General features: G+C 48.9%; 1 protein-coding gene across 14 annotated transcripts in view; it reads left to right on the top strand.

Moving 5' to 3' along the window:
• Positions 1–14,479, top strand: part of ADD1 (adducin 1) — a 245,904-nt gene that overhangs the window by 205,578 nt on the left and 25,847 nt on the right. For all 14 annotated transcript variants that reach the window (XM_063924439.1, XM_063924431.1, XM_063924447.1 and 11 more), the window contains one exon: positions 5,916–6,072. In XM_063924439.1, coding sequence (XP_063780509.1) covers positions 5,916–6,072 — 157 coding nt within the window. The remainder of the gene's footprint in view (positions 1–5,915; positions 6,073–14,479) is intronic.

The following is a 14,479-nucleotide window of genomic DNA, read 5'->3' as shown; positions in this document are numbered from 1 at the left end:
TTTACACACATACTGGTGTTATGCTGCGACCAGCAATCGCCTCAGCCTGGATGTACAGTGCTGGGTTGGCGTGGTCGGATTCCCTGACTAAAAATATTGATACCCTAGATAGGGACAGTATTATTGCCTATAGAGCATTTAAAAGATGCATTTCTATATATGCGTGATGCACAGCGGAATATTTGCCGACTGGCATCAAGTCTAAGTGCGTTGTCCATTTCTGCTAGTAGAGGGTTATGGACACGACAGTGGTCAGGTGATGCGGATTCCAAACGGCATTTGGAAGTATTGCCTTATTAAGGGGAGGAGTTATTTGGGGTCGGTCTTTCAGACCTGGTGGCCACGGCAACAGCTGGGAAATCCACGTTTGTACCCCAGGTCGCCTCTCAACATAAGAAGACGCCGTATTATCAGGCGCAGTCTTTTCGTAGGCAAGCGGGCAAAAGGTTCCTCATTTCTGCCCCGTGACAGAGTGAGAGGAAAAAGGCTGCAGAAATCAGCCAGTTCCCAGGAACAGAAACCCTCTCCCGCCTCTGCCAAGCCCTCAGTATGACGCTGGGGCTTTACAAGCAGAATCAGGCACGGTGGGGGCCCGTCTCAATGAATTTCAGCGCGCAGTGGGCTCACTCGCAAGTAGACCCCTGGATCCTTCAGATGATATCTCAGGGGTACAAATTGGAATTCGAGACGTCTCCCCCTCGCCGTTTCCTAAAGTCGGCTTTAACGATGTCTCCTTCTGACAGGGAGGCAGTTTTGGAAGCCATTCACAAGCTGTATTCCCAGCAGGTGATAATCAAGGTACCCCTCCTGCAACAGGGAACGGGGTATTATTCCACACTGTTGTGGTACCGAAGCCGGACGGTTCGGTGAGACCGATTCTAAATCTAAAATCTTGAACACTTACATACGGAGGTTCAAATTCAAGATTGAGTCACTCAGAGCAGTGATTGCGAACCTGGAAGAAGGGGACTACATGATGTCTCGGGACATCAAGGATGCTTACCTTCATGTCCCAATTTACCCTTCTCACCAAGGGTACCTCAGGTTTATGGTACAGAACTGTCACTATCAGTTTCAGACGCTGCCGTATGGATGGTTCACGGCACCCCGGGTCTTTACCAAGGTAATGACCGAAATGAGGATACTCCTTCGAAGGAAGGGAATTTTAGTTATCCCTTACTTGGACGATTCCCTGATAAGGGTAAGATCCAGGGAACAGTTGGAGGTCGGTGTAGCACTATCTCAGGTAGTGTTGCGGCAGCACGATTGGATTCTCAATATTCCAAAATCGCAGCTGATTCAGACGACTCGTCTTCTGTTCTTAGGGATGATCCTGGACACAGTCCAGAAAAAGGTGTTTCTCCCGGAGGAGAAAGTCAGGGAGTTATCCGAGCTAGTCGGGAACCTACTATAACCGAGCCAAGTCTCAGTACATCAATGAAATGGTTCTGGGAAAAATGGTGGCTTCCTACGAAGCAATCCCATTCGGCAGATTCCACGCAAGAACTTTCCAGTGGGACCTGCTGGACAAATGGTCCGGGTCGCATCTTCAGATGCATCAGCGGATAACCCTGTCACCAAGCACAAGGGTGTCTCTCCTGTGGTGGTTGCAGAGTGCTCATCTTCTAGAGGGCCGCACATTCAGGACTGGGTCCTGGTGACCACGGATGCCAGCCTGCGAGGCTGGGGAGCAGTCACACAGGGAAGGAATTTCCAGAGCTTATGGTCAAGCCTCGAGACATCACTTCAGGATATTTATGTGAAGCTAAGGGCCATTTACAATGCTCTAAGCTCAGCAAGACCTCTGCTTCAAGGTCACCCGGAGTTGATCCATTCGGACAACATCACGGCAGTCACCCACGTAAACAGACAGGGTGACACAAGAAGCAGGAGGGCAATGGCAGAAGCTGCAAGGATTCTTCGCTGGGCGGAAAATCATGTGATAGCACTGTCAGCAGTATTCATTCCGGGAGTGGACAACTGGGAAGCAGACTTCCTCAGCAGACACGACCTCCACCCGGGAGAGTGGGGACTTCACCCAGAAGTCTTCCACATGTTTATAAAACTCGACAAGTATTGCGCCAGGTCAAGGGACCCTCAGGCAATAGCTGTAGACGCTCTGGTAACACAGTGGGTGTACCAGTCAGTGTATGTGTTCCCTCCTCTGCCTCTCATACCCAAGGTACTGAGAATTATAAGATGGAGAGGAGTAAGCACTATATTCGTGGCTCCGGATTGGCCAAGAAGGACTTGGTAACCGGAACTTCAAGAGATGCTCACGGAGGATCCGTGGCCTCTACCTCTAAGAAGGGACCTGCTCCAGCAAGGACCCTGTCTGTTCCAAGTCTTACCGCGGCTGCGTTTGACGGCATGGCGGTTGAACGCCGGATCCTGAAGGAGAAAGGCATTCCGAATGAAGTCATTCCTATCCTGATCAAAGCCAGGAAAGATATAACCGCAAAACATTATCACCGCATTTGGCAAAAATATGTTGCGTGGTGCGTGGCCAGTAAGGCCCCGACGGAGGAATTTTCAACTAGGTCGATTCCTACATTTCCTGCAAACAGGAGTGTCTATGGGCCTGAAATGGGGGTCCATTAAGGTTCAAATTTCGGCCCTGTCAATTTTCTTCCAAAAAGAACTAGCTTCAGTCCCTGAAGTTCAGACGTTTTTGAAAGGGGTACTGTATATACAGCCTCCTTTTGTGCCTCCAGTGGCACTTTGGGATCTAAATGTAGTTTTTGGGTTCCAAAAGTCACATTGGTTTGAACCACTTAAATATGTGGAGTTAAAATATCTCACATGGAAAGTGGTCATGCTGTTGGCCCTGGCCTGGGCCAGGGGCGTGTCAGAATTGGCGGCTTTATCCTGTAAAAGCCCTCATCTGATTTTCCATTCGGACAGGGCGGAATTGAGGACTTGTCCTCAGTTTCTCCCTAAGGTGGTTTTCAGCGTTTCACCTGAATCAACCTATAGTGGTGCCTGCGGCTACTAGGGACTTGGAGGACTCCAAGTTGCTAGACGTTGTCAGAGCCCTGGAAATATAGGTTTCCAGGACGGCTGGAGTCAGAAAATCTGACTCGTTGTTTATTCTGTATGCACCCAACAAGCTGGGTGCTCCTGCTTCTAAGCAGACTATTGCTCGTTGGATTTGTAGTAAATTCAGCTCGCACATTTTGTGGCAGGCCTGCCACAGCCAAAATCTGTAAAAGCCCATTCCATAAGGAAGGTGGGCTCATCTTGGGCGACTGCCCGAGGGGTTTCGGCTTTACAACTTTGCCGAGCAGCTACTTGGTCAGGAGCAAATATGTTTGTAAAATTCTACAAAATTGATACCCTGGCTGAGGAGGACCTGGAGTTCTCTCATTTGGTGCTGCAGAGTCATCCGCACTCTCCCGCCCGTTTGGGAGCTTTGGTATAATCCCCATGGTCCTTACGGAGTCCCCAGCATCCACTTAGGACGTTAGAGAAAATAAGAATTTACTCACCGATAATTCTATTTCTCGTAGTCCGTAGTGGATGCTGGGCGCCCATCCCAAGTGCGGATTGTCTGCAATACTGGTACATAGTTATTGTTACCAAAAAATCGGGTTATTGCTGTAGTGAGCCATCTTTTCTAGAGGCTCCTCTGTTATCATGCTGTTAACTGGGTTTAGATCACAAGTTATATGGTGTGATTGGTGTGGCTGGTATGAGTCTTACCCGGGATTCAAAATCCTTCCTTATTCTGTACGCTCGTCCGGGCACAGTATCCTAACTGAGGCTTGGAGGAGGGTTATAGGGGGAGGAGCCAGTGCACACCAGGTAGTTCTAAAGCTTTACTTTTGTGCCCAGTCTCCTGCGGAGCCGCTATTCCCCATGGTCCTTACGGAGTCCCCAGCATCCACTACGGACTACGAGAAATAGAATTATCGGTAAGTAAATTCTTATTTTTTCCAGGACGGCTAGAGTCAGAAAAACTGACTCGCTATTTATCCTGCATGCACCCAACAAGCTGGGTGCTCCTGCTTCAAAGCAGACTATTGCTCGCTGGATCTGTAGCACGATTCAGCTTGCACATTCTGCGGCTGGACTGCCGCATCCTAAATTAGTAAAAGCCCATTCCACGAGGAAGGTGGGCTCTTCTTGGGCGGCTGCCCGATGGGTCTCGGCTTTACAACTTTGCCGAGCTGCTACTTGGTCGGGTTCAAACACTTTTGCAAAATTCTACAAGTTTGATACCCTGGCTGAGGAGGACCTTGAGTTTGCTCATTCGGTGCTGCAGAGTCATCCGCACTCTCCCGCCCGTTTGGGAGCTTTGGTATAATCCCCATGGTCCTTACGGAGTACCCAGCATCCACTAGGACGTCAGAGAAAATAAGAATTTACTCACCGGTAATTCTATTTCTCGTAGTCCGTAGTGGATGCTGGGAGCCCGTCCCAAGTGCGGACTCTCTGCAATACATGTATATAGTTATTGCTTAACTAAAGGGTTATTGTTGAGCCATCTGTTGAGAGAGGCTGTTATTGTTCATACTGTTAACTGGGTATAGTTATCACGAATTGTACGGTGTGATTGGTGTGGCTGGTATGAGTCTTACCCTGGATTCCAAATCCTTTCCTAGTAATGTTAGCTCTTCCGGGCACAGTATCCTAACTAAGGTCTGGAGGAGGGGCATAGAGGGAGGAGCCAGTGCACACCAGATATAGTACCTAATCTTTCTTTTAAGAGTGCCCAGTCTCCTGCGGAGCCCGTCTATACCCCATGGTCCTTACGGAGTACCCAGCATCCACTACGGACTGCGAGAAATAGAATTACCGGTGAGTAAATTCTTATTTTATTTTTTTTCGTGTGGTATAAGGCTGTAACCTAATAAAATGTGGAAAAAGTGAAGCGCTGTGAATACTTTCCGGATGCACTGTATATTGCGCTTCACTGTGTTATTGGTTGTAATGTATGCAACTAATGTAACAACCTCTACACTTTTTTTTTTCCGAAGCCATCCACATCTCTTACTGCATTAGTAAGAACGAACTGTATTACTTTCATCCGCAGCTTTGGGACAGCGCACAATAATCCAGTCTTGGCTGTAGTAATAAATAGCAGAGGGAGAAGGATTTGGGAGATCTGGTTACTCTCAGAAGTTGCAGTGATGACAGTAAATGGGTTCTATTTCTGACCGAATGCAGCGGAAAGTTTATACTTTCCTCATCTTACTGATTTCTGAGGAAACGCATCTTATAGATTTTTAACCCTAATTAGATATTTAACCCTAGATTTTTATTTTATTTCAGGGTGATTAAAGTATGAAACATTTCAACTGCTACATAATAAAGACTCCAAATGGAAAGCAGAATGTTTAGGTCGACCACTATAGGTCGACAGTCACTAGGTCGACATGGATGGAAGGTCGACAGGGTTTCTAGGTCGACATGTGCTAGGTCGACAGGTCTAAAGGTCGACATGAGGATTTTTTTTTATTTTTTTTGTGTCGTTTTCTTCGCTCGCCATGCTTCGGGCATGGTGCCTTCGCTCCGCTACTGCTTCGCTCGGCACACTTTACCGTTCCAATCGTAGTCCACGTGGATCGTTAAGTATGAAAAAATTCAAAAAAAGAAAAAAAATTTGAAAAACTCCTGTCGACCTTAAGACCTGTCGACCTAGAAACCCTGTCGACCTAGTGGCTGTCGACCTATAGTGGTCGACCTAAACATTGTCGACCTAGACACTGTCGATCTTCAGACCGGATCCCGTACAAACAATTACTTTTATACCCGTGTTGATAGCTATATGACTTCCTATTACTTATGAGGTTTTTCTTTTTTCTTTTATACTAATCTGGAAGAGACGTGTGCAGGCTTTAGATAAATGTGTGACTTTTGGGGTATTATTCTCAAAAGCTCTCCCTTTGTTTCCCTCCTTATGCTTTGTACAGGGAGAGCTAATTACAGCTTCAAAAGCCATTATTGAGAAAGAGTACCAGCCACGAGTCATAGTGAGCACTGCCGGCCCGAACCCCTTCAACAAACTGACGGACAGAGAGCTGGACGAGTATCGAAAGGAAGTGGAGCGCAAGCAGAGGGATGTTGAAGGTTTGTATTGCTGCATGTTTTTCTTCCTACACTTGGGAGATGGGGGGTGAGGGACATAGAGTAGATCTTACCTGGAAGACCACAAAAGAGCAATGATGCCTCAGTTATCCACTTACTGTCTGCATCAGGCACTGTGAGATAAAACCTTTTATGTAAGCTGTCTTCTAGTACTATCTCCATTAGATAAATCGTATTGGAGATCTTCTATACGTGGGTACACACTAGAACGATATTGTGACGATTTCCCATATTGGAATGAAAATCTTCTACATTGTCTAGTGTGTACGTTCAATTGCATGCTCCCTCGTATTGCATGCAACATCTTCCGGTCAGCCGTGCTGCATGGCCAATCAGACGATCTCGTATGTGGGACTTTGCAGTGTAATGAGGGACGGAACGAGGTATCGTTCTGTCGTTCATTACATCGTGTTGCTTGTACAGCCAGTCTCGCATGATCCGTGCCGAACAGAAATTCGGCCTCACCATCGGGACGATTGGGCGTCGCTCTAATGTGTGCTCACCCTTATTCCGTATGCACCTATATGCAAGCGCACATATATAACAGAAGCTTGACAGTATCACTGTCCCACTCCATTAGACCGCTCATAGTGAATTACTGTAGCATCACTCCTAGGACTAAAAATGTCAGAGTGATTGACAGCTGGGCGGCATGCCCCTGGCCTTGAATCCACGCTGCATTGTCGCAATGCAAGTTTGCACACATGTCAATCACTTGTTGCCATTTTAAGTCCTAGAAGACCCTTCCCACCTACAAGGCGCTCTGATGCATAGCAGTAACTGAGAACTTGGTGGCCAGATTAAGTATAAACAACACAATTATTACATATTTCTCTAACGTCCTAGTGGATGCTGGGGACTCCGAAAGGACCATGGGGGAATAGCGGCTCCGCAGGAGACTGGGCACAAAGTAAAAGCTTTAGGACTAGCTGGTGTGCACTGGCTCCTCCCCCTATGACCCTCCTCAAAGCCTCAGTTAGATTTTGTGCCCGAACGAGAAGGGTGCAATCTAGGTGGCTCTCCTGAGCTGCTTAGAGTAAAAGTTTAAATAGGTTTTTTATTTTCAGTGAGACCTGCTGGCAACAGGCTCACTGCATCGAGGGACTTAGGGGAGAGAAACGAACTCACCTGCGTGCAGAGTGGATTGGGTTTCTTAGGCTACTGGACATTAGCTCCAGAGGGACGATCACAGGCCCAGCCATGGATGGGTCCCGGAGCCGCGCCGCCGGCCCCCTTACAGATGCTGAAGCAAGAAGAGGTCCATAAATCGGCGGCAGAAGACTTTCCTGTCTTCATAAGGTAGCGCACAGCACTGCAGCTGTGCGCCATTGCTCTCAGCACACTTCACACTCCGGTCACTGAGGGTGCAGGACGCTGGGGGGGGGCGTCCTGGGAAGCAATGAATTTACCTTAGTTGGCGAAAAATACATCACATATAGCTCCTGGGCTATATGGATGTATTTAACCCCTGCCAGTTTTCCAGAAAAAAGCGGGAGAAGAGCCCGCCGTGAAGGGGGCGGGGCCTATCTCCTCAGCACACAGCGCCATTTTTCCCACACAGCTCCGCTGGTAGGAAGGCTCCCAGAATCTCCCCTGCATCCTGCAACTACAGAAACAGGGTAAAAAAGAGAGGGGGGCACTTATTTGGCAAAATAACAGATATAAGCAGCTATAAGGGATAGACACTTATTGTAAGGTTGTCCCTATACATATATAGCGCTCTGGTGTGTGCTGGCAAACTCTCCCTCTGTCTCCCCAAAGGGCTAAGTGGGTCCTGTCCTCTATCAGAGCATTCCCTGTGTGTGTGCTGGGTGTCGGTACGTGTGTGTCGACATGTATGAGGAGGAAAATGATGTGGAGGCGGAGCAATTGCCTATAATGGTGATGTCACCCCCTAGGGAGTCGACACCTGAATGGAGGTCCGTAATTAAGGAATTACGTGACAGTGTCGGCACGTTACAGAAAACTGTTGACGACATGAGACAGCCGGCAGCTCAGTTAGTGCCTGTCCAGGCGTCTCAAACACCGTCGGGGGCTATTAAACGCCCGTTACCTCAGTGGGTCGACACGGACCCAGACACAGACACTGACTCCAGTGTCGACGGTGAAGAAACAAACGTATTTTCTCTAACGTCCTAGTGGATGCTGGGAACTCCGTAAGGACCATGGGGAATAGCGGGCTCCGAAGGAGGCTGGGCACTCTAGAAAGATCTTAGACTACCTGGTGTGCACTGGCTCCTCCCACTATGACCCTCCTCCAAGCCTCAGTTAGATTTCGTGCCCGGCCGAGGTTGGATGCACACTAGGGGCTCTCCTGAGCTCTTAGAAAGTTATAGTCTTAGAATTTGTTTTTTTCAGTGAGACCTGCTGGCAACAGGCTCACTGCAGCGAGGGACTAAGGGGAGAAGAAGCGAACTCGCCTGCTTGCAGCCGGATTGGGCTTCTTAGGCTACTGGACACCATTAGCTCCAGAGGGATCGACCGCAGGCCCAGCCTTGATGTTCGGTCCCGGAGCCGCGCCTCCGTCCCCCTTACAGAGCCAGAAGCAGGAAGATGGTCCGGAAAATCGGCGGCATGAAGACGTCCTGTCTTCACCAAGGTAGCGCACAGCACTGCAGCTGTGCGCCATTGCTCCTCATACACACTTCACACTCCGGTCACTGAGGGTGCAGAGCGCTGGGGGGGGGCGCTCTGAGGCAGCAATAAAAACACCTTGGCTGGCTAAAATACCTCAATATATAGCCCCTGGGGCTATATATGAGGTAAATACCCCTGCCAGAATCCCAAAATAAGCGGGAGAATAGGCCGCGAAAAAGGGGCGGAGCCTATCTCCTCAGCACACTGGCGCCATTTTTCCCTCACAGCTCGGCTGGAAGGAAGCTCCCTGGCTCTTCCCTGCATTTCTACAATACAGTAAGAGGGAAAAAGAGAGGGGGGGCACTAAATTGGCATTGTATACAGTATAAGCAGCTATTAGGGACATAACTCAGTTAGTCCCTGTATATATATAGCGCTCTGGTGTGTGCTGGCATACTCTTACTCTGTCCCCCCAAAGGGCTTTTGTGGGTCCTGTCCTCTATTTGAGCATTCCCTGTGTGTGTGGAGTGTGTCGGTACGGCTGTGTCGACATGTTTGAGGAGGATAATGATGTGGAGGGGGAGCAGATGCCTTTAGCAGAGATGTCACCCCCTGCGGGGCAGACACCTGAGTGGATGGTATTATGGCAAGAAATGAGTGCACGTATAGACTCCTTACATAAAAAATTTGACGACATGCCGACTGTGGGACAGCCGAGTCTTCAGCTCGTGCCGGTCCAAGGGTCTCAAAAGTCATCAGGGGCTCTAAAACGCCCGTTATCTCAGGTGGCACAAGTAGATGTCGACACGGATACTGACGCCAGTGTCGACGACGATGAGTCAAATTTAATGCCCGTTAAGGCCATTCGCTGCATGATTGAGGCAATGAAAGAGGTGTTAAATATTTCTGATTTACATCCAGGTACCACAAAAAAGGGTATTATGTTTGGGGAGAAAAAACTACCTGTAGTTTTCCCCCCGTCAGATGAATTAAATGAAGTGTGTGAAGAAACGTGGGCTTCCCCTGATAAGAAATTGGTGATTCCTAAGAAATTACTAATGGCGTTCCCTTTCCCGCCAGAGGATAGGTTACGTTGGGAAACACCCCCGAGGGTGGATAAAGCGCTCACACGTTTGTCAAAAAAGGTGGCACTACCGTCCCAGGATACGGCCGCCCTTAAGGAACCTGCTGATAGAAGGCAGGAGGCGATCCTGAAGTCTGTATATACACACTCAGGCATTATACTCAGACCAGCAATTGCGTCAGCTTGGATGTGCAGTGCTGCCGCTGCATGGTCAGATAACCTGTCAGAAAATATTGACACACTAGACAGAGACACGATCCTGTTAACAATTGACCATATTAAAGACTCAGTCTTATACATGAGAGATGCACAGAGGGAAATCTGCCGGCTGGCATCTAAAGTAAGTGCACTATCTATCTCTGCTAGGAGATGCTTATGGACTCGCCAGTGGACTGGAGATGCAGATTCCAAAAGGCACATGGAAGTTTTGCCTTATAAAGGGGAGGAATTATTTGGGGATGGTCTCTCCGACCTAGTTTCCACAGCAACGTCTGGGAAGTCAGCATTTTTACCCCATGTCCCCTCACAGCCTAAGAAGGCGCCATTTTATCAGGTTCAGTCCTTTCGATCCCAGAAAAATAAGCGGGGAAAAGGAGGGTCTTTTCTGTCAAGAGGCAGGGGAAAAAGGCTGCAGCAAACAGCAGGTTCCCAGGAACAAAAGTCCTCCCCCGCTTCCTCTTCCAAGTCCGCTGCATGACGGTGGGGCTTCACAAGCGGAGCCAGGTACGGTGGGGGCCCGCCTCAGGAATTTCAGCGATCAGTGGGTTCGCTCACAGGTGGATCCCTGGATCCTTCAAATAGTATCTCAGGGATACAGGCTGGAATTCGAGGCGATTCCAACCCGCCGTTTCCTAAAATCCGCCTTGCCGATTGCTCCCTCAGACAGGGAGGCAGTGCTAGCGGCAATTCACAAGCTGTATTCCCAGCAGGTGATAATCAAGGTACCCCTACTTCAACAAGGCCGGGGTTACTATTCCACACTCTTTGTGGTACCGAAACCGGACGGTTCGGTGAGACCCATTCTAAATTTGAAGTCCTTGAACACATACATAAAAAAATTCAAGTTCAAGATGGAATCGCTCAGGGCGGTTATTGCAAGCCTGGACGAGGGGGATTACATGGTATCCCTGGACATCAAGGATGCTTACCTGCATGTCCCCATTTACAATTCTCACCAGGAGTACCTCAGATTTGTGGTACAGGATTGCCATTACCAATTCCAGACGCTGCCATTTGGACTCTCCACGGCACCGAGGGTATTTACCAAGGTTATGGCGGAAATGATGATACTCCTTCGAAAAAAGGGAGTTTTAATTATCCCATACTTGGACGATCTCCTAATAAAGGCACGATCCAAGGAACAGTTGTTAGTGGGAGTAGCACTATCTCAGGAAGTGCTGAGCCAGCACGGTTGGATTCTGAATATCCCAAAGTCACAGCTGGTCCCCACGACACGTCTAATGTTCCTGGGAATGATTCTGGACACGGCCCAGAAAAAAGTGTTTCTCCCGGAGGAGAAAGCCAGGGAGTTGTCTTCTCTAGTCAGAGACCTCCTAAAACCAAAACAGGTATCGGTGCATCACTGCACGCGGGTCCTGGGAAAGATGGTAGCTTCTTACGAAGCAATTCCATTCGGCAGGTTCCATGCCAGAATCTTTCAGTGGAACCTGTTGGACAAGTGGTCCGGATCGCATCTTCAGATGCATCGTTTAATAACCCTGTCTCCACGAACCAGGGTGTCTCTTCTGTGGTGGCTGAACAGTGCTCATCTTCTGGAGGGCCGCAGATTCGGCATACAGGACTGGGTCCTGGTGACCACGGATGCCAGCCTACGGGGCTGGGGGGCAGTCACAAAGGGACGAAATTTCTAGGGACTATGGTCAAGTCAGGAGACTGCCCTTCACATAAATATTCTGGAACTAAGGGCCATTTACAATGCCCTAAGTCAAGCAAAATCCCTGCTCCTACACCAGCCGGTGCTGATCCAGTCAGACAACATCACGGCAGTCGCCCATGTGAATCGACAAGGCGGCACAAGAAGCAGGACAGCGATGGCAGAAGCCACAAAAATTCTCCGATGGGCGGAGAATCATGTACTAGCACTGTCAGCAGTGTTCATCCCGGGAGTGGACAACTGGGAAGCAGACTTTCTCAGCAGGCACGACCTCCACCCGGGAGAGTGGGGACTTCATCCAGAAGTCTTCCAAATGATTGTAAATCAATGGGGTCGTCCACAGGTGGACATGATGGCGTCCCGCATAAACAAAAAACTAGAGAAGTATTGCGCCAGGTCAAGAGACCCTCAGGCGATAGCGGTGGATGCCCTAGTGACACCGTGGGTGTACCGGTCAGTGTGTGTGTTCCCTCCTCTACCTCTCATACCAAAGGTACTGAGAATAATAAGAAAGCGAGGAGTAAACACAATTCTCGTGGTTCCGGATTGGCCAAGAAGAGCGTGGTACCCGGAACTTCAAGAGATGATCTCAGAGGACCCTTGGTCCCTGCCGCTCAGACAGGACCTGCTACAGCAGGGCCCCTGCCTGTTCCAAGACTTACCGCGGCTGCGTTTGACGGCATGGCGGTTGAACGCCGGATCCTGAAGGAAAAGGGCATTCCGGAGGAAGTCATTCCTACGCCTATTAAAGCCAGGAAAGATGTTACGGCAAAACATTATCACCGCATATGGCGGAAATATGTTGCATGGTGCGAGGCCAAAAAGGCCCCAACAGAGGAATTTCAACTGGGTCGATTTCTGCATTCCCTGCAAGCAGGAGTGAATATGGGCCTAAAACTAGGCTCCATTAAAGTACAGATCTCGGCTCTGTCGATTTTTCTTTCAAAAGGAACTAGCTTCAGTACCTGAAGTTCAGACATTTGTGAAAGGAGTGCTGCATATTCAGCCCCCATTTGTGCCTCCTGTGGCACCGTGGGATCTCAACGTGATGTTGAATTTCTTGAAATCACATTGGTTTGAGCCACTAAAAACCGTGGATCTGAAATATCTCACGTGGAAAGTGGTCATGTTATTGGCCCTGGCATCAGCCAGGCGAGTGTCAGAATTGGCGGCTTTATCATGTAAAAGCCCTTATCTGATTTTTCATATGGATAGGGCAGAATTGAGGACTCGTCCCCAGTTTCTCCCTAAGGTGGTGTCAGCGTTTCACCTGAACCAGCCTATTGTGGTGCCTGCGGCTACTAAGGATTTGGAGGACTCCAAGTTGCTAGACGTTGTCAGGGCCCTGAAAATATATGTTTCCAGGACGGCTGGAGTCAGAAAATCTGACTCGCTGTTTATCCTATATGCACCCAACAAGCTGGGTGCTCCTGCTTCTAAGCAGACTATTGCTCGTTGGATTTGTAGTACAATTCAGCTTGCACATACTGTGGCAGGCCTGCCACAGCCTAAATCTGTCAATGCCCATTCCACAAGGAAGGTGGGCTCATCTTGGGCGGCTGCCCGAGGGGTCTCGGCTTTACAACTTTGCCGAGCAGCTACTTGGTCAGGGGCAAACACGTTTGCAAAATTCTATAAATTTGATACCCTGGCTGAGGAGGACCTGGAGTTCTCTCATTCGGTGCTGCAGAGTCATCCGCACTCTCCCGCCCGTTTGGGAGCTTTGGTATAATCCCCATGGTCCTTACGGAGTTCCCAGCATCCACTAGGACGTTAGAGAAAATAAGAATTTACTCACCGGTAATTCTGTTTCTCGTAGTCCGTAGTGGATGCTGGGCGCCCATCCCAAGTGCGGATTGTCTGCAATACTTGTACATAGTTATTGTTAACTAAATCGGGTTATTGTTGAGCCATCTGTTGAGAGGCTCTATCGTTTCATACTGTTAACTGGGTTTCATATCACGAGTTGTTCGGTGTGATTGGTGTGGCTGGTATGAGTCTTACCCGGGATTCAAAATCCTTCCTTATTGTGTACGCTCGTCCGGGCACAGTACCTAACTGAGGCTTGGAGGAGGGTCATAGTGGGAGGAGCCAGTGCACACCAGGTAGTCTAAGATCTTTCTAGAGTGCCCAGCCTCCTTCGGAGCCCGCTATTCCCCATGGTCCTTACGGAGTTCCCAGCATCCACTACGGACTACGAGAAACAGAATTACCGGTGAGTAAATTCTTATTTTCCAGTAGGGCCACACGTTACATGATCACGGCAATGAAGGAGGTTTTGCACATCTCTGATACTGCAAGTACCACAAAAAGGGGTATTATGTGGGGTGTGAAAAAACTACCCGTAGTTTTTCCTGAATCAGATGAATTGAATGAAGAGTGTGATGAAGCGTGGGTTACCCCCGACAGAAAACTGCTAATTTCTAAAAAATTATTGGCACTATATCCCTTCTCACCAGAGGTTAGGGCTCGTTGGGAAACACCTCCTAGGGTGGATAAGGCGCTCACACGCTTATCAAAACAAGTGGCGTTACCGTCTCCAGAAACGGCCGCCCTTAAGGAGCCAGCAGATAGGAGGCTGGAAAATATCCTTAAAAGTATATACACACATACTGGTGTTATACTGCGACCAGCAATCGCCTCAGCCTGGATGTGCAGTGCTGGGGTGGCTTGGTCGGATTCCCTGACTGAAAATATTGATACCCTGGACAGGGACAATATATTATTGACTATAGAGCATTTAAAGGATGCATTCCTATATATGCGAGATGCACAGAGAGACATTTGCACTCTGGCATCAAGAGTAAGTGCGATGTCCATTTCTGCCAGAAGAG

The sequence above is a fragment of the Pseudophryne corroboree genome, chromosome 1, assembly GCF_028390025.1.
Source record: "Pseudophryne corroboree isolate aPseCor3 chromosome 1, aPseCor3.hap2, whole genome shotgun sequence".
In the NCBI taxonomy this organism is placed as follows: Eukaryota; Metazoa; Chordata; class Amphibia; order Anura; family Myobatrachidae; genus Pseudophryne; species Pseudophryne corroboree.
The sequence above is the reverse complement of the archived record's forward strand: the minus strand, read 5'-3'. Positions and strand labels throughout refer to the sequence as shown.